Source organism: Pleurodeles waltl, chromosome 4_1 (genome assembly GCF_031143425.1).
Source record: "Pleurodeles waltl isolate 20211129_DDA chromosome 4_1, aPleWal1.hap1.20221129, whole genome shotgun sequence".
Lineage (NCBI taxonomy): Eukaryota > Metazoa > Chordata > Amphibia > Caudata > Salamandridae > Pleurodeles > Pleurodeles waltl.
Genome location: NC_090442.1, coordinates 997,001,295 through 997,027,926, shown reverse-complemented (window position 1 = coordinate 997,027,926; position 26,632 = coordinate 997,001,295). Strand labels below are relative to the sequence as shown.

At 44.4% G+C, this 26,632-nt stretch overlaps 1 protein-coding gene across 2 annotated transcripts in view; it reads left to right on the top strand.

Moving 5' to 3' along the window:
• Positions 1 to 26,632, top strand: part of LOC138288322 (B-cell receptor-associated protein 29-like) — a 306,007-nt gene that overhangs the window by 249,606 nt on the left and 29,769 nt on the right. For both annotated transcript variants that reach the window (XM_069229838.1, XM_069229839.1), the window contains exon 7: positions 24,228 to 24,328. In XM_069229838.1, coding sequence (XP_069085939.1) covers positions 24,228 to 24,328 — 101 coding nt within the window. The remainder of the gene's footprint in view (positions 1 to 24,227; positions 24,329 to 26,632) is intronic.

Below are 26,632 nucleotides of genomic sequence, written 5' to 3'. Positions count from 1 at the left end.
ACTGCAACAATAATAAAGAGCAGTTTTTCTGCATTGATTTATATAGCATGAAATGAGTTAAATGGGTGGAAAGATATCTTCTTCTTAAACTTGGCAATATGATAACCATGGTTGATTTTGCAGTGTGTTTCAGCAAATTAGATTTGAGTGGTCTGCCGTCTGGTTGAACTGGCTAAGTCAACATGCCATCTTACTGTTTGTGTCACTCCTTATCCTATTTTTCACTTAAAGAGAATATTATTTTAGCTGGCATCAGCAACAGCTGTTTTTTAGCGGCTGCTGCATTCCTTGTTTAAGAGGCATGAAGGTATATTGGGCTTTTAGAATGATATCCTGGTATTTGTCAAAAACTTTAAAGAGCATTGCAAGTTAAATGGTGTATTGAAAAAGTTAGCTTAAAGACAATTAAAAATGCACAAAAAATAAACATGAATTTTGTAAAACTGAAGTGGATTACTTGAATCACATAATTTCAGCTGAGGGTATAAAACGTAGACGGAGGGTATAGAAGAAGAAGCCTCTGCAACAAATGACAGAGACCAAGCGTTGTCTTTCCTTTAGCCTTGCAAGGTTTAAATTATGTCTGTCCCAAATGTTACTTTTCTTGTTGAATTGCTTACCTATGTTGCTTAAGAAAGGTACAATATGTGTACTGGGACAATGCAGATTAAAGAATTTGCTTGGGTCAAGAAAAGTTGCTAAAACACTCTGTCGTACAGCTTCTTGTAGTAGTTTACTAGTTGTTATAACTTCTTTTTATTGTTTTATTAACCAAAAATGGAGCAACAGACCATTTCTTTACATCCAGTATAAGATAACCTATAAAAAGACAGGCATGTCTAAACATTGTCTATAGTATCATGGGTATAGATCTAGGAAGTGATTCCACCATTTCCTCCAAACTTTCTTTTGTTTCCCAAGGCATCCTCTGCTTTCATATACTGATTCTTCTACCAGGACGTAATTGACTATTTCCTATATCTATTCTGACAATGTTGGTGCATCTCTTGCTCGCCAGTGTCTGGCACTGTCTCTTTTCCACCAGGTATCCAATTTGCAACAGTTTTCCTTCTCCCCATACACCACCCTACACAGTTGATATCCCCAACAAAATAAAGTTGGGATCCCAAATAGTTGGGGCACCTATCAATGTCTGCAATGTAGTATGGATGTAGGAACCGCGTGCCTCAGTCTTGAAACACTTCCACATCATGTGGCTAAGGGTGACCGGTCCAGCCTGACACTCTGGGTCAAGCATCGTCCCCATTCTATATCGTTTGACTGGAGCATAAAAACACTATGTAAATATTTAATTAAACAAGCCTGCGTCTGGTTGAAATTGCTGAATTTTGGGGCACTTTTTGCCTTCTGCGAATCGGAGTCATCAAAATCCTCCAAATCAACAACCCACTTTTATCTTAGGGATAGCAAAGGATTAAATATGTTAATGACTAGTGCCCAGTACAGTAGAGCGAGACCCTTCTTTCCTATTTTTTCTAAGATGCTTTTGTACTCCAAGGGGTTCAAGTCAAGTATAGGGCTAAAGTCAGTTCTGTAGTTTCGTTTTTATAACTGTTAATGCCATTGACCATGACAAGGGCGCTTCATTATCTGAAAAGAGGAAGCAAAGGGGAACCTACAGTGATATTTGCCACAAGTATCCTCAGGCAACAGGAGAGACATTAAACTGTAATTGAAAGAGAAATGTAAGCCGGTACATATACAGTTGAAAACTTTGGTTTCCTGAACGTATGCAAGTTGCCAGCCTGGGCCTCTTAATACTTCTCTCTGTGGGGAAACATCTGAGACGTACAAATCAGAACAATGGTAATTACAAAACCTGCTTTTTAGCCATCTTTTAACCACTTTACAAATAACTTCCATCTGGGTATTATCTGGCCAAGAAACAAATGTGTCCGTCATGGTGTTCTTTATGCAACATTTTGCAAGTGAATGCAGAAGAGCTTTGCTATGTGAGATTACTCATCTCCAGGTACTAGGTTTCCACTCTGATCGGATTCTAGCTGCTGAACCATCACCATTGCCTTCAAAGGTGCCAGAAGTTTTCACTGTTATCTGATGAATAGCAGAAATATCGTAGAAGGCTGGTTAGCCTGAAAATCTGAGACTAGAGTTGATTATTTCCTATGCTGATGTATGATTGGATTAGAAACTTTTCAAACTTCTTTTTATAGCTAGTTTGGGCCTGATTTAGAGATTGGCGGAGAGGTTACTCCGTCACAACGATGACTGATATCCCATCCACCAAATCTAAATCCCATTATGTCTTATAGGATTTATATTTTGGTGGACGGTATATCCGTTGTAATGGAGTAACCCCTCCGCCAAACTTTAAACCAGGCCCTTAGCGTCCTCCCTCTGACTATGAAGATGGGTGTGTTCTATAATCTAGCAGCGTACCCTTCAGTCCTCCTTCGTAAGGAGGACATCATGAATGTATTTTGTGTCAGAAGGAACTGATGTGATGAGCTGAAAGCCATGATTCTCTTACACAGTAATTTTAGACTGCACGTAGGGGCAGGGTCGGATTGGGATCACAATTAGGCCTGGGCACTCCCAAAAAAGTGGCCCACATTCCTGGATTACCCCTTTAATTCATTGCCATTTGCTTAGTCTAATTGGACTAATTTTCAGAGAAATGTTGTTAAATTAGGCATTTGAAAGCTTGTAGAGCCGATAAAGTTGGTAACAGCTAGAAGCAATGCAGTTTCACCATGCTGGCAAGGTGAAATTAAATGGCCACAGCCCCATTTCTGACTATGGTTCCCAGCTGGCCTTATTTTTTTTTTTTATCAGCATGAACGATATTTTGAGTCCTCATTATTTATCACAGCTCGGGCCTTTGCAGAATCTGTCCGTTTATTTTTTGTTTGTGTAGTTTTATAGAGTGGGGACTCTGCCCAAAAGTATTGGATACATTTAAATGAACACTAGTTAGACTGCACAAAATCAAATTCATTTTTATTTTTATTTAGGCCTTAGAAAGTGATTGATTTGCCCACAAGCACAGGATTCTGATTGATGCTGGGATTCGAAAGTACTTTGCAGCCTTTCTATGTTTTTTCTTCTCTCTGGGAAAGGTGGCCTCGGAGTGAGGTCACACAAACCCACCAGCCTAAAAGGCAACTGGGGGTGAGGGGACCACATCCTCCTCATACTCAGTGGGAAAACTGCTGCTGGGCTGGGTCGGACACCTGAGGTGAGAATGGCCCCAGGCTTGCTTGGGTGGGTGAAGGCACGGCCGAGATGAATACACATTACAGAGGCCTGGAGGGGGCCTGCCAGACTGTGAGGCTTTGTGGGCCGGTTAACTGAGACCCTAGTAAAACCGACCCACCTGTGACCCTGAGGCACTGGCCCATCGGCCAGTTCCCGACTACCCGCATTCCCAATCCGACCCTGCGTAGGGGGTGTTATTCTGTGCCTGGACTTAAAAATAGTGTATATATAATGTAGCAAATTCATATTGTACATCAGCAACCCGTACAGGCCTTGTGTCCTGATGGCATGTTTATCTTGTTTAGAATGACCTACTGGCAATTGGTTCTCTGTATTCTGCACTGTCCAAAGCTGGTCAATTGCATTCACTACTCACCAAACCACGGAGCCTCTGAGTCGAAAGGAAGACAGTGAGACATTTAATGTAGACACCAAATTAGTAATTGATTTCACTGGTTGCTATATATAATTGTGTAGTGTTTTTCACATAATTTATTTCTGATGGATACAACTACCTGTGGATTCCTCACCTGATGAATACTCCCATGGCGCCAGCATTTGACGGAAATCTTCTTACTAGTCTCTGCACGTCGACGAGGACGTCACTCTAGCCCACGCGACGCCGTCTGACGTCATACAGGCAATAAGAAGTCCTCGCCGACGTGCCGATGACAGTTCCCTTTTTTCCGTGCATTCGAAACGGTTATCTTCGAGGGAGTTACTGTTACCTTCGTGGTTACAGTGTATTGTCTGCTGCGTAGTCTTCTCTGCGGTAACAATGTCTCAGAGGAAGTCGGGTTTCAAGCCCTGTCGAGAGTGTGGGGGCAAGATGTCAGTTACAGATCCTCACTCCGACTGTCTATGGTGTTTGAGCTCCGACCACGACGTCTCGACTTGCGATTCATGTCAACACATGAATCCGAAGGCCCTCAAAGAGCGCGAGGCCAAGTTATTCATGGCAAAGTCAAAGAAGAAGGAGAAACATCATAAGAAGTCTTCTTCGCCAAGGTCTCACCGGCGTCATCGAGACTCCCGGCGCCGTAGAGACTCACGACGTCACTCCAGCAAGGAGTCTCGTTCGAGGTCACCTTCGGCTCGGCGTCGGAGGACTTGGGAGGTCAGCCCCACGGTCACGCCGCATCCATCGACGCCGTTGCCCTCTCCGGCGTCACCGACTTCACCTGGTCAGGCGTCAGTGATTGAGGTGGTGCAGCCTCTTGTGTTTTCTCCGGCGTCGCAGACGTCGAGGCCGGCGTCGGGGTCGCCCTCGATCCAGGCACCCCAGTATCCGGCTTTTCCCACTCCTGGAGCCGATAGTACCGCGTTTCTTAATGCGATGTATACCATCTTTCAGCAGATGGCTCCAGGAGCTGCTCTGGCTGGTCCTTCGGGGCCCTTGGCCTTTTCGTTGGGTGATCCTGCGCCTCTTCGGCCGGCACCCTTTATGCCCTTTCTCCCTTTTGGGAATGTGGGCTCGGCGCCGGTGCCGGCGTCGGTGGCCGCTCCGGTGGCTTCGGATGTTTCGGCCCCGGAGGTTGCCCCTCCGTCGAAGTCAGGATTTTGCCCTGTGACTCCGGTTGGTCCATCGGCTCCAAGACCTCGTCCTCCGGCTCCTGCCTCGGCGCCGAAGCTGCCTGTGGCGCCGGACGCGGCGTCAGATGCTTCTGGAGATCGGCGCCGTTCTTCGACGTCGGCGGAGGCCATGTCGACTCCGCGTATCGAGGAGAGACTTCATTCGAGGAGGCGTGCTCTCCGTCTTTTAGAAGAGCAAGAGTACCAGCGAGTCCTAGAGGAGGGAGAGATTGAGGACTCTGGAGACGGACTGCATGGTCTGGATACAGCCAGTGGGCTGGACACTTCCCCTGAGTGGGACCTTTCATCTCCAGGGGAATATACGGAGGAGGCTGCTTCCTTTCATGCTGTGGTGAGGAAGGCAGCGAGCTTTTTGGACCTGCCTTTGCCGGTGGCAGAGGCAAAGCAGAATTTGCTGACAGAGGTATTGCATCCGGCCTCTGCTGCAGCTGAGCCTCTCTTGCCATTTAATGAGGCTTTGCTGGATCCGGTGTTGGAGGTGTGGAAGAAGCCGGTGTCTTCCTCGGCCGTTCATAGGGCTGTGGCCAGGAGGTATCGAGCTGCACCATCTGACCCTGGCTTTCTCTCTAGACACCCTACGCCGGAGAGCTTGGTGGTGCAAGCCTCCTGTTCCTCAAAGTCAGCGCCTGGTTCCTTCCCGACGGTGCCTGGAGACAGAGACTCCAAGAAACTGGATGCGCAGTCCAAGAAAATATTTTCGTCATGCAGTTTGGCGTTGAAGGCCACCAACGCCACGTGCATTCTGGGGAGGTACATCCATGCGCTGATGGATGATATTTCGTCTTCATTCACGGAGCTTCCCCAGGGTCTTTTGGATGTGGTCTCGGACGCCCAGGCTGCCGCGACCCAGATTATCCAGTCTGGGCTGGACACGACCGACTCGGTGGCCAGGGCGATGGGCACGGCTGTGGTGGCAAGAAGACAGGCCTGGCTCCGAAACTCAGGGTTCTCTGCGGATGTGCAGTCGACCCTGCTGGACCTCCCGTTTGATGGGGACAGACTGTTTGGAGCCAAGGCAGATTCAGCCTTGGAACGATTTAAGGAGAGCAGAGCCACAGCCAAATCGTTAGGACTGCAAGCTCCTTCTTCCTCTGCCTCTTCTAGAATTTTCAGGAGGTTTCGGGGATTTGGGCGTGGCTCTTATTCCTCTTCCTTTCGGGGGAGGTTCCAGCAACCCGCCTCTTCCCTCCCCTATAGGTCATTTAGAGGGAGGGGGAGGGGTGGGGTCCGTACCAGAGGAGCCTCTCAACAGCACTCTGCCTCTTCCTCGTCCTCTGGAGGGGTGCAGCAGGGGAAGCAGCCTTAGGCTTCCACCGTTTCCCACTCACTCCTCTCCTGTAGGGGGAAGATTACAGCGTTTTCTCCACAAGTGGAAGTCTATCACAACGGACACTTGGGTTCTCGGCATTGTGGGAAAAGGCTACGCCCTTCCCTTTCGGGAGTTCCCGCCCCTCATCCCGCCCCGCCCATCTTATTGTTCAGAAGAACACCTCCTGTTGCTAGAACAGGAGGTTCAAGTCCTCCTTTCAAAGGGCGCGGTAGAGTTGGTCCCAGAGCAGGAAAAGGGTCGAGGTTGTTACTCAAGATACTTCCTGATTCCCAAAAAGGATGGTCAGTTGAGACCAATCCTGGATCTGAGGATCTTGAATTGGTTCCTCAAACAGGAAAAGTTCAAGATGCTGACCCTAGCACAGGTGCTTTTGGCGTTGAACAAGGAAGATTGGATGGTGTCTGTCGACTTGCAGGATGCTTACTTTCATATCCCGATACTCAAGTCGCACAGGAAGTATCTCCGGTTTGTGGTAGGGTCGCAGCACTATCAGTTTGCGGTCCTCCCGTTTGGTCTTACTTCAGCACCTCGAGTCTTCACAAAGGTGATGTCAGTGGTTGCGGCGGAGCTCAGAAGGAGGGGGATAGCAGTATTCCCTTACTTGGACGACTGGTTGATCAAAGCCAAGTCCCCGGAGCTTGTGTCGCATCATCTGCAGTCAACAACCCAGTTGTTGTTCGACCTGGGCTTTTCGGTGAACGTGCCCAAATCTCACCTGGAGCCCTCTCAGCGCCTCCTGTTCATAAGGGCAGTACTGGATACAACATTGAGTCGAGCCTTTCCTCCGCCTCAGCGGATTCAAGATATTCAGGAATTGGTTCCAATGTTTCGAAATGGAGCGGTAGTTCCAGTCCTCAAGGTCCTTCGTCTGCTCGGTCTGTTCGCCTCCTGCATTCTGTTGGTCACGCATGCTCGCTGGCACATGAGGGCTCTTCAGTGGTGCCTCCGAAGGCAGTGGTCTCAACACAAGGGAGATTTAGAAGGTACTGTCAAGATCTCCAGAGATGCTGCTGTGGAATTGAAGTGATGGATTGCGGGCAACAATCTTTCACAGGGGAAGCCGTTCGCGCAGTCGCCACCAGTGGCCACGGTAATAACGGATGCCTCCACCCTAGGATGGGGAGCTCATCTGGGGGATCTGGAGATCAAAGGGCTTTGGTCTCCAGAGGAACAGGTGTTTCATATCAATCTGTTGGAGTTACGGGCTGTACGTTTGGCTCTCAAGGCCTTCCTCCCATCCCTTCGTGGTCAGTCGGTACAGGTCCTGACGGACAATACTACCACGATGTGGTACATAAACAAACAGGGAGGAGTAGGGTCGTACCTTCTCTGCAGAGAAGCTCTTCGGCTATGGTCCTGGGCAAAGGACCATCAGATTTGCTTGGTGGCAAATCATCTGGCCGGGGTCTTGAATGTACGTGCGGACAGTCTCAGTCGCCAATTCTCGGCAGACCACGAGTGGCGTCTCCATCCAGATCAAGTCTGTTTAATCTTCCAGATGTGGGGGTTTCCTCGGATAGATCTGTTTGCCACTCGGGAGAACGCGCATTGCCCGTTATTCTGCAGCCTCCAGTATCCGATGCAGGGAGCGTTGGGGGACGCGTTTCAGATAACCTGGTGCGACCAGTTGCTTTACGCGTTTCCCCCCATACCCTTGATTCCTCGAGTGTTGAGGAAAATTCGCCAAGACTGGGCCCAAGTCATCTTAATAGCTCCGGATTGGCCAAGGAGGGTATGGTACTCCGACCTTCTCCAACTCTCACTGTGCCCTCCGCTCCGTCTCCCTCTCAGGGCAGACCTCCTCTCGCAGTCGCAGGGGCAGGTTTTACACCCCAACCTCCAGAGTCTGCACCTACATGCTTGGAGATTGAACGGGGCAACCTGAGTTCCTTCTCTCTCCCGCCTGATGTAGTGGATGTTATCTTAGCGGCCAGGCGACACTCCACTAAATCTATCTACGCTAATAGGTGGTCTAAATTTGTTATGTGGTGTGGAGAGAGACAGATTGATCCCTTACATGCTCATCTGTCACATGTTTTGTCTTTTGCACTGTCTCTAGCGCAGAAAGGTTGTGCAGTAGCTACCATTAAGGGTTATTTGTCGGCCTTGTCAGCCTTCATTTGTCTTCCAGACCAACCATCGTTATTTAAATCCCCTATTGTTCTCAGATTCTTGAAAGGTCTTCTGAATCAATATCCTCCAAAACCATTCGTTATGCCTCAATGGGATTTGTCCTTGGTCCTGACTTTCCTTATGGGGTCCCCTTTTGAGCCTATGCATTCTTGCCCCTTAAGGTATTTGGTTATTAAAACAGTATTCCTGGTAGCTATAACATCTGCAAGGAGAGTGAGTGAGTTGCAGGCCTTATCGGTTAAACCCCCTTATATAACGTTTTATGGGGATAAGGTGGTGTTGAGGACCAAGGCTGCTTTCCTTCCGAAGGTTGTTTCACCCTTCCATTTGGCTCAGACAATCACTTTGTCCACGTTTTATCCTCCGCCTCATCCTTCAAAGGAGGAAGAAAGACTACATCGCCTGGACCCAAAAAGGGCGTTGAGCTTCTATATCGACAGAATGAAGGATATCAGGCTGGAGGATCAGCTGTTTGTCGGATACGTGGGCAAGAGGAGAGGAAAGGCAGTCCACAAGAGAACACTCTCCAGGTGGGTTGTTCTTTGCATTAAAATCTGTTACTCTTTGGCAAAGAAGGATCCGCCTGAGGGCATTAGAGCTCACTCCACCAGAGCTAAGTCGGCCTCTTCGGCCTTGGCCAGGGGTGTTCCTGTGGTTGACATCTGCAAGGCCGCAACTTGGTCGTCCCTTCACACTTTTGTGAAACATTACTGTTTGGACTCTGAGGTCAGAAGGGACGGTCATTTTGCACGGTCAGTGCTGCAGGATTTCTTGGTTTGACCATTTAGGCACCCACCGCCGGGCGTGGTACTGCTTTGGGACTCTATTCATCAGGTGAGGAATCCACAGGTAGTTGTATCCATCAGAAGAACGAGTTACTTACCTTCGGTAACGACTTTTCTGGTGGATACATTAGCTACCTGTGGATTCCTCACGGTCCCACCCGCCTCCCCGTTGCCTTTTTGGTCTCTCCAAGCAATCCTTGAGTGTGCTCCTTTTGGTCTTCAAAGTTGCAATACATTTTGCATGTATGATATTTGTATATATGTGTATATTTATATATAAATCTATATATATATTGGGTATATACATGATTCGTATGTATAAATATATTTATTTGTTTAAAAAAAAAAAAGGTTATATTAAATCTACAGCTATTTTATTGCAATGTTGTGTGATTTACAATATTAAGAGATGTTGCTTTGCTCTTTCATTGCATTGGGTTATTATTATTATTCTCATGCACGTAAAAAATGTTGGTACTGTCATCGGCACGTCGGCGAGGACTTCTTATTGCCTGTATGACGTCAGACGGCGTCGCGTGGGCTAGAGTGACGTCCTCGTCGACGTGCAGAGACTAGTAAGAAGATTTCCGTCAAATGCTGGCGCCATGGGAGTATTCATCAGGTGAGGAATCCACAGGTAGCTAATGTATCCACCAGAAAAGTCGTTACCGAAGGTAAGTAACTCGTTCTTTAAGCACGTAATAAATTAAGATGCTGGCCCCTAAGGTTATAGGACGCAGGGTGTCAAGTTTGTTTATCCAGACATTTGTACAGCACAATAAGCCACTAAGAGCATGAATTGATTGATGCCCAGCCTGTTGAGCTTCTTGACCATATGCTTCAGTAACATATGCAACAAATCATACGTACATATGAACTAAGAGAGCCACATCCTTACTAATTCTTCACTGCTCTTTGCCTCTATCCTAGTCAGGTTAAGCAGCCTAGGATGGTAACTGCATACGCTTTGTATTTGTAATGATTATTGGTGGTAAACATCCATTTGAAGTGTTCTTCAGCATTTAAACAGCTCCGATGGTTGATGTATTCAGTAGTGTATATTTCTTAAGCCCACCTTCTCAGAATGCATTCTCACTGATTGAAATTCTGTGATGTGGTCTGCTAGAATACAAATGCAGTGTTTTAGCGCCCTGTGCCAAAAGAACAGCACTTTCATAATTACATTGAGATAGTTTTATGTCCTAACATGTGCAGTTCATTGTAATGGTCTTTTTTTGTCAGTAGCATAAACATTTTACCACTTATGGAAGGGACTCATGCAAACATGCTTTCAAACCTGCTCTCAGTTCTACCTTACTTATGTAGAACATAGTATTCTTCAGAAGCATAGAGCCTTTACAGACCGTTCACAGACGCTTGCCTCCTGCCCAGCCCGTGAAGGACAGGTCATCGATAAGAAGGTATAGGTGGATCAACTTTCTACAAGGAAATTCTGTTTAGTAGACTAGGCATGCCTTCTGCCATGATAGGGACAGTAAAACTCTTTGAAAGCAAATATTAAGTGATACTGTTATTGATACAGACACACAACTGGGTGTTATCCAAGACTTTGTCTTGAGAAAACACATAAAGATCTTAATTTACTCTTGCCTCCAAATAGACTTTGGAGTTACGAGCATAAATTGATGATTTTGAATCATGGGTCCCCAATGTAGGTCACGTAGAGCTTGATGCATGACAAATTACCAGGATAGTTACAAATGTGCATACCTGGACTCTAAATATAAACGTTTACATCGGCATTGGTAATCCTGAAAATCTGGCATGGATCAGCCTACTTGCACTTATGATGAATTTCTGTTTTGTATGATGATGGTGGAGATTACCAGTTCCTGTATCGATTTATTGTATGTTTGTCATGTACCCGAGGTTTTCCAGTTCTGAGGCATCTCAATTGAATTAACTTATCTGTAGCAACAAAAGCACCTGGTTTGCACCAACTGTCTTAAAAATCGAATGGTTAGAGATCTACTGTCAGGTTGGCATCAGTGATGAAGCTTTTAAATAATCAGTTTCTAATCCTTTGGTGTCGGTGGTTTTTCCAAGCATTTGTATTGCTTCTTCAGTGTACGTTAGCAGAGCTGAATAAGATCCTTAACATTACTCATCATATAAAGTACTCAGTGACAGTTTTTCTTGGCTCAGATGATTGCTGCGGTCTCCACTTGGAACCCCGTACAATAAGCATATGACCGCTTCAGCAATATCAATTCAATCCCCTTTTAAAAGGTTTACAAATTACCTACAATAGGTGAAATGTTGTTGGCTGTAGATTGAGGAATCAGCACTACTCCATTTCAACAGTAATGGAATTGTGCAAGATTAAAAAATAATATGGTTTTGGTAGGATATTATTGTGTAATATGGTAGACTATTGTTAATAACATAGCGACTTTTAGTTGTCTGTGTTAGCTTTACGGAGAGCAAAGTACCACACTCTAAATTAGCGCAACTTGAAGTTTCTGGCGACCCAAGACTAAGCAGTGTGACTCTGCCAAAAGTAGAGGAAGTCCAACCACTTACTGAGTGCTCTGAAAAAGTTCAACAGCCACCCAGCATTACTAATTATTATATTGTAGGTACTACGCACTGTGTACAAAGATATCAGGGGCAATGGCCTAGAATACCTGACCAAACTGCGCCCCCCACTCCCAGCATACTTCCTATTGAAATGTCAGATGTGGGAATGCTAAATAGCAAGTCCAAATTCAGGAGAAAAAACTTCGCAAGTCATAGTTCCATCGGTATGAACACTGACGAGCCAAGCTGCTTTCTCAAGAACCAAGCGATTGCACATAGAATAGGGAACCTTCGATTTCTTTGTTGATAGAGATCGATCTCATCACAGTTTAGACTTCATTCATTTTGGGCGGGCTTGGGCTGCCAGAACGTATGACCAGGTTTTCAGCAAACCCTGTTGAAACTGAACATGAGACTTGGCACAGTTTCACTTCACGCTAGGAAGCGAATTATGTTGACTAGGATTAAACGGTACAAAAATGCATGTACTTTTCGTTTTCATTCCTCGTTTCTGAATCACTATGTAGGGGGTTCCCTGTTCTTTTATGGTGTTTGTGAAGATCCCTTGATGGAGAACAGTTCTTGATGAATTGACACATAACTTGACATACAAATAGAAAACTAAATCTCACAAGCTTTGACAGCTTTTGTGGAAATTAATCGCATAGTGTCAACGTTTTTAGCAAATGAGCACTTTTTTGCAGCTCCCTTTTTAACTGAGCATCCCTGATAGATCTGCACGAATGTGAGAGTAGCAAGAGTAATCTCAACATACTACATGTCTGCCAAATTGAATGCCCTTTAGTCAAATGGTGAAAAAGTAATGAGTTAATCAATAAAAGGCTTTTCAACTGACAAGCCCCGTCAGCCATTTTTCAAAATGTATTATCTAATAAAAAATATACTGATAGGATTTACACTGCACTTTGAAAAACATGGTCTCTAGAGAAAGTTCTACTCTAGCACCAAATTTGGTATACATTTATTCTGCAGTTTTTGAGATAGTTACGAAATTTCAAAAGAAAAAATCCCCAAGGGGGCAAAACTGGAAAATTCATCTTTGTTTCTGTCACCTTGCCCTTTAACTATATTTCCCCTGTACAGAAGTGCAGAAAAATTGGCATGCTGGTCCTTAGCTGATTATTCTAAGCAGCTGCCAAATGTGATGCCTAAGGCCATTCGTAGCGATTGACTGCCCACAGTGGTTTGTACGGAAGTATAACAAGCATTTGCAATGCAGTGGGTCTCACTTTTGCTCAAGTTAGCGCTATTAGCATTGTAAACTCCTAACCGGACTTTTCTTGCCACGTAAACTGAAAATGAAAAGTAAAACAGTTTGACATAAGCGAGACAACGGCCTCCGTCAACGCAAAGCACAAAAGGAAACAGAAGTTCCCTTGCAGTGAAACGTATCGGCAAAAGTGCAATTATCCATGTAACCGGCAAAAGTGCAATTATCCATGTAACAGGGTCTTATGTCATACAAAGTGCTCGACTACTGCCCAGTGAGATCGCGCTGTGAAATAAAGAGAAAAAGTAGTCCAGAAACCATACGGAAAACATCGAGCCTTGTATGTTTTCAGTAGTTCATTGGTGCACTCGAGTAGGGCCAAACACCGGAAAAGGCATGACGTATGCATGCCTTTCACTAATGAAATGAAGTGAATTTTAAAAGACAAGCCCACAAACCAACCAATCTGATGGGAGTGACATGGGCGTGGTTACAAGCCCATAGAGAGATTACACCTGGGACAGATCGATTTGCGCTCAACCCTAAAAATGAAGTATACTTCACAGCGGGTTGGGCACAGACGAACTGCCCCAGCACATGGCCAAAGTGGTGGGATAGGTGCGAGGTTGGGTGTGCCTGCCAGATGGGGTTAGTTCACACTGACCAACCTCTGCCGCATACAGCCAAAGGCTGTGCATGACAAGAGTTGGGTGGAGAGTTGGGGTTGCCTGCACGTGGCGAGTTGGGCATAGAGTCTGGCCTGGCTCTGTTTTCAACACCTGCAGTGCACAGCCAAAGCACATGTGTAGCAGGTATTTCCTGCCCATGGCAAGTTGGGCACAGGACCTGGCCACAGGCCATGAGCAGTGGGAGCTGGCCATCAGTGGTGAGTTTGTTGTAGGGCCTGTGCGAAGGGCATGTGCACCATGAGTTGGTAACTTGGTGCATGATAAAATAACAAACCCTTGAAATACACTGAAAAAACGCCGCTCAAAAGTGAGTTATGGTTCTGCCTCAAACACCCAAAACCACTGAAATTCTCCAGTTATGGATAGGAAAGCACACAACGGACATCATAGCTCATGCCGTCTATCATGTTCAAAACAACATTCTGCGGACTTCGCAGAAACAAAGAAACGAGTGAGTAAGACAACAATATGGCGGCCATGTCAAGTTTTGGTGTTTGATGCAAGTAGTAATAACAATAAGTTGCCAGTTTCAGTGATTGTGGTGTTTGAGCCAGAACCATAACTCACTTTTAAAAATATTATAATGACTTATTAAAAATGATATGTTGGTTTTGGTCTTAAGAAGAACAAAATCTTGTTAAACAGTTGAAGCAGGTCGCTAGGGTGACCATTGAGGCCCAGAATGGATGGTTTTGCTACATCAAATTACATAAATAGGTGTACTCCAGACTGCGGTGTTCATAGGCGTGTACTTTCTTTTGCATCAAAATGTAGCTGCTGAATTTGTACATTAAGGCAAACGAAGTGGCTAACATTTTCACAACGAATTTTGCTCCTTTACATGAAGTATTGCACGGTGCTGTAGTGTCACTGTGTAATAATGCTTCATTATTGAATTGTCAGAGTATCATAACTTTGATCAAGAACTCTGAATGTACATCTCGTTAGGTGCAATAGAAATTAACTTAATGTTCCTATATTTTTACTAATGTTATGGAGAGTCATGATTCTTTTTATTCAAGCTACATAGAAATGCCCTCCAGTCAAGTTGTGGGCACTTGTCACGTTTAGTTTGTAGTCGTTTTTTTTATGGTTGACAAGGTTTACAAGATGTAAATTGTAGAAGGAGCATAGCAGATATACAATGTTATTTGTGATATCTTCTGTTGTAAATGTTATCCAGCCCTGTTTACTTGGAATGGCTTTATTGTGCAATAAACACAGCACATTACCCATGCAGAGCCTGTTTGTACCATCCATCTCCAACTTTCATGAGGTTCTGGTTACAGAGTAATGTATTCTGAAACCAGTCATGCTTTATGTACGTATGAGATAATGTCATCAGCAGCCTCTTCGTAAAGCACATTTTGTACAGAACTTTATTTTTTTTTAAAACACAGAACCCAGTTACATGCTCTTTTACCTGTGCTTTTCACTGCCCGTAATTCGGGCAGTGAAAAGCGCACAAGGCTGTTTATGGGGGGCCCATGCCAAGTTTTACGGGCAGTGAAAAGCGCACAAGGCTGTTTATGGGGGCCCCTGCATTGCCCATGCCAAGTGCAATGGCCCCATGTGGGCCCCCGGCACCCACTTTCCGCCCACCTTTGCATGGCGGGGCTACCGCCACGCAAAGGCTGGCAGAAAGGGGATTCGTGATCGCCAGGGCAGCGCTGCTTGCATCGCTGCCATTGGCAGATCGTGGCTGCCAGGCTGTCGACAGGTGGCGTGCTGGTGGTCGGACCGTGGCCTATCTGGCATGGTTATAATAGGACCGTCCTGTCTGCTGCGGTTCGACTGCCATCGCAAGTGTGGCGGTCATGTGACCGCCACACTCGTAATGAGGGCCTAAGTGCTCTAAAACGAATTCTATGGCTGAACACTGGCAAACACCTGCTTGAATTAAACTGTAAAACGTCTTCTAATTATATTTTTGGACCATCAGTGATGTAACTCCATAATCTGCTGTCTTTGTAGTTTTTAACCTGTGATCCATGGACTCCCAGGAGTCCACGGCACTTAATCCGAGTTTGCGACTACTTAGAAAATAAAAAATATTAATACATTGATAAAGTGTATATAAATAAGCACAGTGTAAAATTGAAACAATTTAAATGTTCAGTAAATGAGAATGAATTTTATATTGGAGTTTAAAAATGTAGTTGGTATTCTCAGATTGATTTATGGGAGCAGTTGCAAGTGCATCAAACACAATTTTGTGTGGACTATGGGTGACCCTAATTGAATTTAGAAAAGCCCTAACCTTCCCATTGGAATTGAAATTTGTATTTTTTTGTTTATATTTGTTTGTGAATTTAATGAAATATTTAATCATTTGTATATTTGTTTGAGTGCTTCTTTCTGTAATTTTCGGTATTGTGGTTCAAATCATCGAAATGGCTTAGTCCATCATCCCCAGATGGGGGCCGGTGGTGGACTGGATTCCAATAATGATTCACTGGTGGATCTCTAGGTTTCAGTAATGATTAAGTGGAGGTTCACAGAAGTCAAAAGATTAAGGCCAGATGTACAAAGGTTTTTTATGTTCACAAATGGCTCGACTTGCAGAATCAGGCCCATCGCAAATGCAAAAAGGCATTTTTAAAAGTACGAATGCCAAATTGCTATTCTGTAATCTGTTACCAAATCGCAGTTTGGAATTCCAATTTGTTATTAGGAAAGGATGTGTTTACGACGCCCCTTCCTCATTACAAATCCCAGTGGTATCTATGAATGTATTGCGACCAAAATGCAGTTGCAGAACATTTGCAATTTACCACCAACTTCAACTTTGTGAATGCTCCTAAAAACAATATCTGATAGAGACTTCTAGTTGCAGATTCCTTACCTTAGGATTTTCCCCCAGGCGTCAGACTGGATCTGAAGATTTTTTTCTTCGAGCAATACGCTTGTACGTTGGTAGGTGGCGTCTGTCGACTCCGCAGGCGTCGTAGTCGCTGTGATGACGTCTAGAGTAGTACATAGACGCCGACTCATCGCAGTGACGTCAGTTCTTTTCTTTCTGTGCCGCGCGCTGACCTGGAGAGAGCTACCATTGGTCGGTATTTTTGACCGACTTCGACTCTTTTGTCGACTTTTTGGTGAGTATTTTGGTGCGTCGAGGGATATCCCCGAAGACCGGCTTCAAACCGTGTGAGGACTGTCACCGCATGATGTCAGTGACGTATCTGCATCGGGTCTGTTTGTGGTGCCTGCAGCGCGACCATGACCTGAAGTAGTGCTCAGAGTGCTGGCCCATGCACCCGAAGGCCTGCGGAGTCTGGGCTCCATATCAATCTTCTGGAGCTCTGGGCGATCAGGCTTGCGTTGAAAGCATTTCTTCCCTCTCTCAAAGGGAAAGTAGTGCAAGTGTTCATGGACAACACTACCGCCATGTGGTACTGCAACAAACACGGCAGAGTGGTATCCTGGACCCTTTGTCAGGAGACTCTGCGCCTGTGAATATGGCTGGCACATCAGGACATTACCCTGGTGGTTCAACATCTGGCAGGCTCTCTGAACGCCAGAGCAGACGAACTCAGTCATCGATGCATAGCCGATCACAAATGGCGTCTCCATCCGGAGGTGGCGCAAGGTCTCTTTCAGCAGAGGGAAGAGACATGGTTAGATCTGTTCGCCTCTGAAGAGAACACACAATGTCAGCTGTTTTGCATGTTGAAGTTTCCAAGGGGGCACTTGTTCGGAGACGCTTTTCATCTCGAGTGGAACTCCTGCCTCCTTTCCGCCTTTATCACTTCTGCCCCGAGTTCTCAAGAAGATGAGGAACGACCGGGCCCAAGTTATCTTGGTGGCTCCGGACTGGGCACGGAGAGTATGGTATCCAGAACTGTTGAGCATGGCAACCAATCCTCCACTCAGACTGTCTCTTCGGGAGGATCTTCTGTCGCAGCAGCAGGGTATGGTTCTCCACCCAAACCTGTCCAATCTCCACCTTCATGTGTGGAGATTGAGCGGCGGCAGTTGACGGCTTTTGATCTTCCACCCAAAGTCTGTGACGTTATCTTGGCAGACGGGCGTCCCTCCACCAAAATGGTATACACCTGTCTTTGGCATAAATTTGTGGCATGGTTTACCAACAAATCTGTTGACTCCCTATCCGCTCCTCTTTCTGAGGTTCTTTTGTTCATTCTTTCTTTAGCCCAGCAGGGGTCTACTTTGGGTACCCTTAAGGGTTATTTATCGGCTATTTCAGCCTTTCTTAGGTTGCCTTCACTCTTTAAGTCTTCTATTGTCAGTTGATTCCTTAATGGCTTCACCCATTTGTTTCCTCCCACTCCATTTATCATGCCTCAGTGGGACCTCACTCTTGTACTTCCTTTCTTAATGTGTACTCCCTTTGAGCTGATGCACAATTGTCCATTACGGCTCCTTACTTTCAAAACTGTTTTTCTTGCTGCCATTACATTTGCTTGCAGAGTGAGTGAGCTTCAGGCTCTTTCTTCAAAGACCCCATTCGTGTCTATGCATCCTGACAAACTGATTATTACTCACTAAGGCTTCCTTCCTTCCCAAGTTCGTTACACCTTTTCATGTAGGCCAGTCCATCACCTTGCCTACTTTTTACGCACCTCCACATCCTTCTCATTAGGAGGAGAGACTCCACAGTCTGGACCCAGAAAGAGCGTTGGTGTTCTATCTCAATCGTACTAAAGATTTCTGTGTGGACGATCAACCCTTTGTTGGATATGTAGGTGCGAAGAAAGGGAAGGCAGTGTAAAAAAGTACCATCTCACGATGGGTACTTCTTTGCATCAAGATGTGCTACGCTTTGGCCAAGAAGCAACCCCCTGAGGGTGTGTACGCTCATTCCACCAGAGCGACTGCTGCTTCCACTGCGTTGGCACGTGGAGTTCCTGTCCCAGATATCTGCCAGGCAGCTATGTGGGCATCCTTGCACACGTTGACTAAACATTACTGCCTGGACCAGCAGTTCCGTCGGGACGGCTGCTTTGGTTGTTTGGTCCTGCCTGACTTTCTAGTATGGTCTTGGTTCACAGCCCACCTCCGAGGATGGCATTGCTTGGGTATCTATTCTAAGGTAAGAAATTTGCAACTAGAATTCTATCAGATGTACACGTTACTTACCTTTGGTAACAATATATCTGGTAGAGACATATTATAGTTGCAGATTCCATACCGACCCACTCATCCTCTCCGGTTGTGAACTGATTTCTAGGGACAGGGCTTCCCCATTCAGGGCCTTAGCTCTGGTGCACCAATCTCAGTGTTCTTTGCGGCTCTGCGCTTTGGCGTGGAAAGAAACTGACATCACTGCGCTGAGGCGGCATCTGTGTACTACTCCCGATGTCATCACGGCAACTACGACTCCAATGATGCCTGCAGAGTCGACTGACGCCACCTACCGACGCGCAAGGGTATTGCTCGAAGAAAAGCTCTCCGGATCCAGTCTGACAGTTGGGGGAAAATCTAGGGTTAGGAATCTGCAACTAGAACGTCTCTACCAGAAATATCGTTACCAAAGGTAAGTAATTTGTACTTTAAGAGCAGGCAACGGTCCCACTGACCACTACCTACTGTTAAAAAAATAAAAATAAAACTTTTCATTTCCTTTAAGGAAAACAGGCTGCATTTAAAAAAAAAAAAAAAAAAAAAAGTGGCTATATTTAAAAGCAGTCCCAGACGTGGTGGTCTGCTGACTCCAGCAGGTCACCATCCCTGTGATTTTTGCAATTCCCAGTTGGTACCAAACTGAGACCTACCTCATTAATATTCATGAGATAGGTCTATTTGCGACTCACTGGGAATTGCAGGGAGACTTGGGGCGAAAAAAGAACAAAAAAACAGGAGAATTTATTTTCTCAATTGACTGACATTGAAGTGCAAGATATTTTAGGCAACAGAAAATAACAGTCTCCTACGTGAATATGGGAGTTTAGTTGTAGAAGTATTATGCCTTTTGGGTCTTGCCCGGCCCTGCTTTCCATTGTGTGTCTATAGCATTTGCGTTACCCCTTGCCGGCCGACCCAGTTCACATGCTCCTTTCTCATGCGTGCTCAATGCCGGGCTGTTTGGGTACCAACAAGTCACATTGGGCTCCTTGTACTGATCTTTGCACCTTCTTCTGCCTGTAAATGTGTACTGCACAACCGTTGCACTGGGTGTCGTGGCTCTGAAACCACTTGGACTGGGTGGTTTGGGCCAGCTTCATGTTTCTCGCTCACCCTAGGTTCCTGCTCCTTTGGTTGGTGCTGTGTTTTAAAACCCTATCACCCACTGATCATCTGTACATTTTGCAGGCTTGTCTGATGTAAGTGATTAACTATTTAGGGTATTTTCAGTTTCTGCTTTAAAGTAATCAAAAAGAAACATATTTTGCAGTCCCCCAACTTGCAGCCGGTGACGCCAAAGGCATTGTCTCCACGAGGCCGGATTTTATTCAAAACATTGCAACACCGCAGTCAGCTGTTTTTGGTGCTGATCGCGCGATATCGTGTGCTCCCGATGGCAGATAACCCTGTTGATGGTTTACACTGTTGGAGCCTGCCCGCAGGGTGTCCACAAACAGCATTGGTACTTCTGGATCCGTTTACACAGGGCCTCTTCGCATGCCCAGCCAGATGATCTACCCATGTGACTGCAGCACCCTGCTCGCTGCAGCGTTAACCAGATCCTTAGTACTTAAACTAAAATTACATTTTGCAAATGAATTAAAGTCATTGTTGCCCTGTGCGGATGTAGGGCGCCTCAGACGTTCTGGATCGAGTTAAGTAATGGTAAAGAAAACACATCGACTATAAAGTGGCAGCACATGGAAACATACATTTACAGATGCTTTTTCAATGCTTTTCAAGCACAAAAGCTGTTGATCAAATTAAAGTGTGCCCTAGTGCCTATGAAGTATGCGTGTCTATGCTAAAGAATTGAATGTGACAGTGTGATGGTTGATTGTACGCTTCATATGTAAAATAAATAATGCTTCATGCATTCCTATGGCAATACTTCCTTGAAGGCGAAAAAAATAAACAAAATAGCCAACAGCATGAAGTTTGCCTCTGAGAAACATGCACTTAACATTTACTGTTGATTATTTCTTCACATCTATATCAAGTAGTCTGTTTTTAAGTTGCATTCGGTGGCCTATCTAAGATTTGCTTTTTTGCCTTCATCACAAAATGGCTTAATGGGTCAGCATCTCTGCAATTTGTTGGTGGACACAAAGTTGAACATCAGGAAACTTTTAGCAGTTCTCCATGTGCATACACTTGCAAGTTCCTAATTTGCACCTTGTCCCGGATCCCATTTAGATGTTTGCTATTTTTCTATTCCTCCGTGTTGTACTGATATTGATGGCATGTACACATGTGGCTGAACTTGACAGGTTTTTTTCTTTTGGGTACTACCATGAAAATAGAGCGAGGGGCCTCCCTTTCCTTTTGATGTCTTGCTTGAGTCAAAGTGATAGTGGGAGAGAGGGCGGTCAGCTCTGTCCCATCTCCTTTAACACCCTCTATTATGCCTGCAAGAAGTATGAGCACCCGGAGAGGGAGGAAACAACTCCGAGCATCCTAATCAGTTCACCTTTTGAACCCTCCCACTAGCGTTCGAGTTTGTGTCTCAGGCTTGAGGAGGTCGTGTAAAGGAGGGTGGGAGAAGCGTGGCAAGCTCTTCCACTTTCTTTCTTACCTCTCTTAAAAAAATAGGTTACCAAAGGGCAAGAGAACAAACCAATAAACTCAGAAAGGGGAGGGGTGACTATCAAAGCCACACACATGGGGCACAGATAATAGAACAGGGAAAAGAAACCACAGACTGTCAAGCTGTAAGGTTTCAACAGATTTAGCAAATACATATAGTTGAAGCTAAGAGGAAAGAGAGCTTAGAGCAGGACATTAAGTGGGCCTGAGTCTCAGACCCGGTAGTCATTAAAAAAGGACATTGAAACAGGTCCCTACCGGCCTTATATTCATAGCCTGAACTTTACAGTCAAAAAACAATTCTGACTAATGAATGCGAAAAACGTTAAGGTAATCCATATCCGGTTTGTCTCACATGCTTTACTTAACCTTAATCTTGCATTCCCTAGGACTCTTAGATATTTCCAGGATGTTGTGTTTCTGTATCTTTTCATGTAGCCCGTTTCTTTTGTATAGCACACGCTTTGAACCCAGTGCCTCCAGGTGAAGGCTCGGGTGTTGAGGCTGAAGGCAAAGTGAGGTTTTCACAGTGCTGTCAGTGGCTCAGAAAGGTGTTCTGAATAGATAGTCATCCAATCCTTGGCCTCTGCTGAGTACTCAGCACAATGCACTTGCCATTTTGATTACGTACAAATGTGTGAGAAGGAACTACACGGCTATCGTAATATTGACAAGGTGAAAGTAAAAGAAAGTGCAGTTCTTACAGCACGGGGCGTGCTGCGTGTTCGGGAGTGGTGATGTGAAGGAGATACCAGGAAGCACATTCAGGAGAGAGAACAAGGTGCTGAAGGGTGTCATACCTAACATAGAGTCAACATAATAGGAGTGATTGAGACACTCTGAAGACCCCTTCTGCTGGCATCAGTAATTCACCGTCTCTTAATTGAACCATTTTTCATAATAATTATTTACTACTAAATCTTTGACACGTCAACGGTTGTGACTGGTTTTAAGTGTACACCAGTTGCTGTGTTACATAACTGAAGAGGCACCAAAATACAGGTTGGGCGGTGCACTATGGAAATCACAGAAATTGAGTTAGTCTTCGTCACACCCTTAATTACATAGGCTACGCCCCTTTTCTACAGACAAATCTCCCAACCCTATATATATATGTATCGCTCGCTCTCTCTCTCTCTCTCTCTTGGCTTGAAGGCAAAGTAAGGCATTATAAAATTAGGCAAAGGGTTTTCAAGGAGGAGCTGACAGCGCAGAGACTGGTGCACAAAGCAGGATCTTGTAGTGTAGGCAATTAATAGAATAATTACTTGATATAGACAGTCATCATAGGTAGCCTCTTGCCCTTCACAAATACACACTCCAGCGAGAAGCTGACTTAATCACAGAGCAACAGAAAATTAATAAACTGGCTGTAAATTATTCAAATGGATACCAAGATGTGCTTTAGTTTCCAGTCCAGTGTGCAATGTGTGTAGTCCTATTCCCGCAAATTCCCCTGGCAGTTAATGCAGTCCGGTGGCAGGACAGCAGAATCCCGACAGTGATCTCTGATTCAGTGGTAGACTTTAGAGCTGGGACAAGCATGGAGCAGCGACGCGAGGAAACAGATGTTTGCCAAAGAATTGACCACCTACTGATGTACTTAACTGGCCCCAAACTCCTTGCTTGATCTACAGAAGTGACCTTTTATGTAAGCAGTGCAGTTCCTGAATGAATTCACTTGCCAGGATAGCAAAGAAACACCAGAGAAGAGGTGTCCGCCTTGATGGTCTGCACCGTGGGTAGGTGGCTGGTTTGCAGTTTTGAGTCTAAGAAAATCTCCTTTGTCATCGGGGCTGAGAGGGATTAGAGGAACATCTCACACAAGTTGCTGTTTTCAGAGAGTGTAACTGTACTTCAGCATTGTCCTGAAGGGCCATAGCCAGCCATATCAGACTATCTGGATGCCCATATAAGATAAATGTACACACAACAAATACAAACAGAACATTTGTACTGCAATAGAATAGCCGGAGGTGCTGCCATTAACAGCTTTGCCTGTGCATACAAGGGACTCCTTTGATATCGCCCGGGCTCTAATGTAATCCCATTTTCAAAAGGAAAGTCTGATTTTTCTTGGGTGAGAAAGGCTCGGGGTGTCAGAGGATGGTGGTTACGGTGATTCCCCACCAACCCCATCCCCCCTAGCCCCCGTATGTTGCCCGGCCTAGGATACTCCTAATAAATGCAAATCAGATTCAAGCCAGAGACCATTCTTTTATTTTTGTGTTGAAGTGGTGAGCTCTGTTTAGCTACCTATACAAACTGCGTTGTCATTTCTTGAGGTTAAAGTCAAACTCTGTTCATACATACCTGATAGCTAATTAGAATTTCTAGATGTTATTCTTATGATAAAAGAGACCTGGCCATCGGTGTTGGTATGCTCTCACACTCACCCTGCATAAAGAGGCGGTTTTGTGGGGGCTTTGTTTGAGATGTTTCACTCCTGTGGTCAAATGAATCTCAGAAAAAAGTGAAGAGAAGATTTTTGACTCTGCTTTACCAGTGCAAGAATTACGATTTTATTGTTGTGTTCTGTTCCTGACTATATTCCTCCTTTCCTTTTTTTTTTAATGACCTGATTGGTCCTTTTAGTAGTGAATTTATATTACGATCTATGATAAAATGTCAACTTTAAAGCAGACTATTAAAAGTGTACCCTGGTTTTCAATATTTTATATATTGCGTGCCTTTGTAGCTGGGTGTAATTTAATTTCCAGTAATAAAGATGATGTTCAGTGCTTAAGATGAGAGTGCCCATTTGACAAGCAATAGTAATTTTAAACAAAATAGACACCCTGTGTTCTGGTTTGCGTACATGAACATAATTAACATTTATGAGCCTGACTTTAAGGTTGTTCAACAAAATGAGCTGTATAATACTGCTTTCTTTAAAATGTAATCTTTTTCTCTTTGTGAATGGAATAAACATTTACAGTCTCAGTTAAGTGTTAATCCTGTCAGTTTCATATTTGATCCGGTTAATAATTGACCGATTACTTTCATTGTAGCTCTTCTTAGTTCACAAACCGAAACAGCTGTGTTAAAGAAGCAGTTTGAAGGGCTTACAAGAGAATATGACCGGCTTATAAATGAACATGAAAGATTGCAGGTAAGAATGCTCTTTTGTTGTACTTGATAAGAATTAATGTTGTATCTCGAATAATGTATTGTTACATTTTGACTTGTTTTCTTACTTTTGTTAGCAGTTTCTGTAAAACCATATTGTAAGGCTTTGGAATAATTTACGAATTTGTTTTAATGTATTTAACACTTACACGAGTCGACCAGGCTGCTCTAAGGGAATTTTCACGAGCAGAGGTTGGTCTTATTGTCCCGTACATAGAAGATCCTACCCTACTTAGATGCGGCTGGAGACAGTTTTGGTTGTCTGCCTGAGCTCATGTTATCACTAGAAAATGAACATCGGAACGTAACAAGGAAAGGGAGTGTGTATCAACACTTTATGTTTGATCTTCCTCTTTATAGACATTTTATTGGGTACTATCTGTGTTGTTTTTTCACTGCAGCGCATTAACAGTAAAGCGTTTACCTTTGATTGAGTCATATTTGTAAAGCGCACTGATACCAATGGTTTCCTGCTGCTAATAATATGGCTTGGTCAAAAGAAAAATGTACAATAGCCATGTTTTCAACCTTTTCCGGAAAAGATCAAGTGTGGGGGGCAATCTCAATTGTAAGGGAAGAGTGTTCCAGTGCTTAATTGCAAGAAAAGAGAATGTATGTCTTTTCAATCTGCTTTTCCCGATCTTGGGGTGTACGGGTTTTTTGTTAGCAGATGTCCTAAGTGAGTGAGATGGACAATCCACAGTAAAGTTATTTTGTAGGAACAGGGAGCTAAAATTGTTCACTGCCTTTGTAGGTGAAGCACAGGGATTTGAATTCATATGCTTTTGATTGGGGAGATAGTGTTGGTCTTTTAAATGTATCTTGATTGCGATACAAGAGGGAATGTTAAGCAAGAAACTTTTTGCAGCATTTTGGATTATTTGAAGATTGTGGATGATGTATTTGGGGGTGTGCAAGTACAGGGAATTGGTGTAGTCAATGGGGGAAATAAGAGCCTGTACCACAAATTTTCAAGATACAGTGAGGAGCGGAGAAGTATCTTGCACAACATGCACAGAAAATGAAGCCATGTTGCTGCCATAGATTTGACATGTTTGGAGAATAAATATTTGTTATCCTGGAGTACATCCAGATTCCTACTTGAATTAACCACTGTAGAGCAGAGGCCAAAACCTGCAAGCTACTAGGCTGATGACCAGGCTAAGGGGTCTTGGCTGAAGAAGAGAACCTCTGTCTGTTTGCCATCTAGCTTTAAGAAATTGGCTCTCTTACAATCAGCAGCTGCTTCCATGCAGGCTTTAAATGTGTTTTGGGTGTCAAGAACGTTGAAGTAGATGGAAAGAATTTGAATGTTTTTTTACAGAAGAATTAACTTCACAACCAAAACTCCTAATACGCGAAGCCAAGGGATGAAGATGAATGCTAAAAAAGGTGGGGCTAATAGATGACCATTGAGGGACCCCACATTTCAGAGTGAGATAGATTTCTGAGGAACAGCCTATCAGAAAAGACAAGCCATATTTTAATGCCTGATTACATGTCAGTGTGCTGAAGTCTCTAAATAAGGATAGGGTGTGAGACAAATGCTGCAGAGGGAGTTAATAGAACCAGAAAGGCAGATCCACCCTTGTCCAGAATAAGTCTCATCAGTGATTTTGAGGAGCACTATTTCCGAACTTTGCATAGAACATGAACCCAATTGGTGCAAATTTAGGATGATGATCTTTTTCAAAAACTAGGATAATTGAAGTTTAACTGCTTTTTCAAATGTTTGAAGGGTAAGGAAGGAAAGAAATCATCTGGAAATTAGAGTACAGTAGAACTTGCAAAGGATTCTTCAGGAGTGGGAAAACCGGGGCAGTTTTCCAGGAAGCAGGTGCAAATGCTTGTGCAAAGAGGAGATTTAACATTATTGTTAAGATTGGAAGAGCCTGCTCGGTAATGAGTTTAAGAATAGAAGATGGAAACGGATCAGGGAAGGAGCCTAAAGTGGTGGTATCTACAGGAGAATAAACATAATCTTGGCTTAGAAGATCAAATCCTGCTAGGACTGCTCTTTTTAGGGCCTAGAAAGAGAACGGGGTGCAGAGTGTAGTGCCTGGTATGGGGTTGTGACAGTCATTATTGATTTTAGACATTTCTTCAGTGTATACATTATTTCATTGCAAAGATTTTGTAATGGCTCAATTGAACTAATGCCTGATAAAGGATTAATAAGCGGCTTCACAATGGTAAAGATTTTTTGTGAAGAATGTTTGGCTTGGTTGATTTCAGAAACTCTTTAGGAGCTACAGGCAGAAATAATAAGATTTTTGCGACAAAGTGA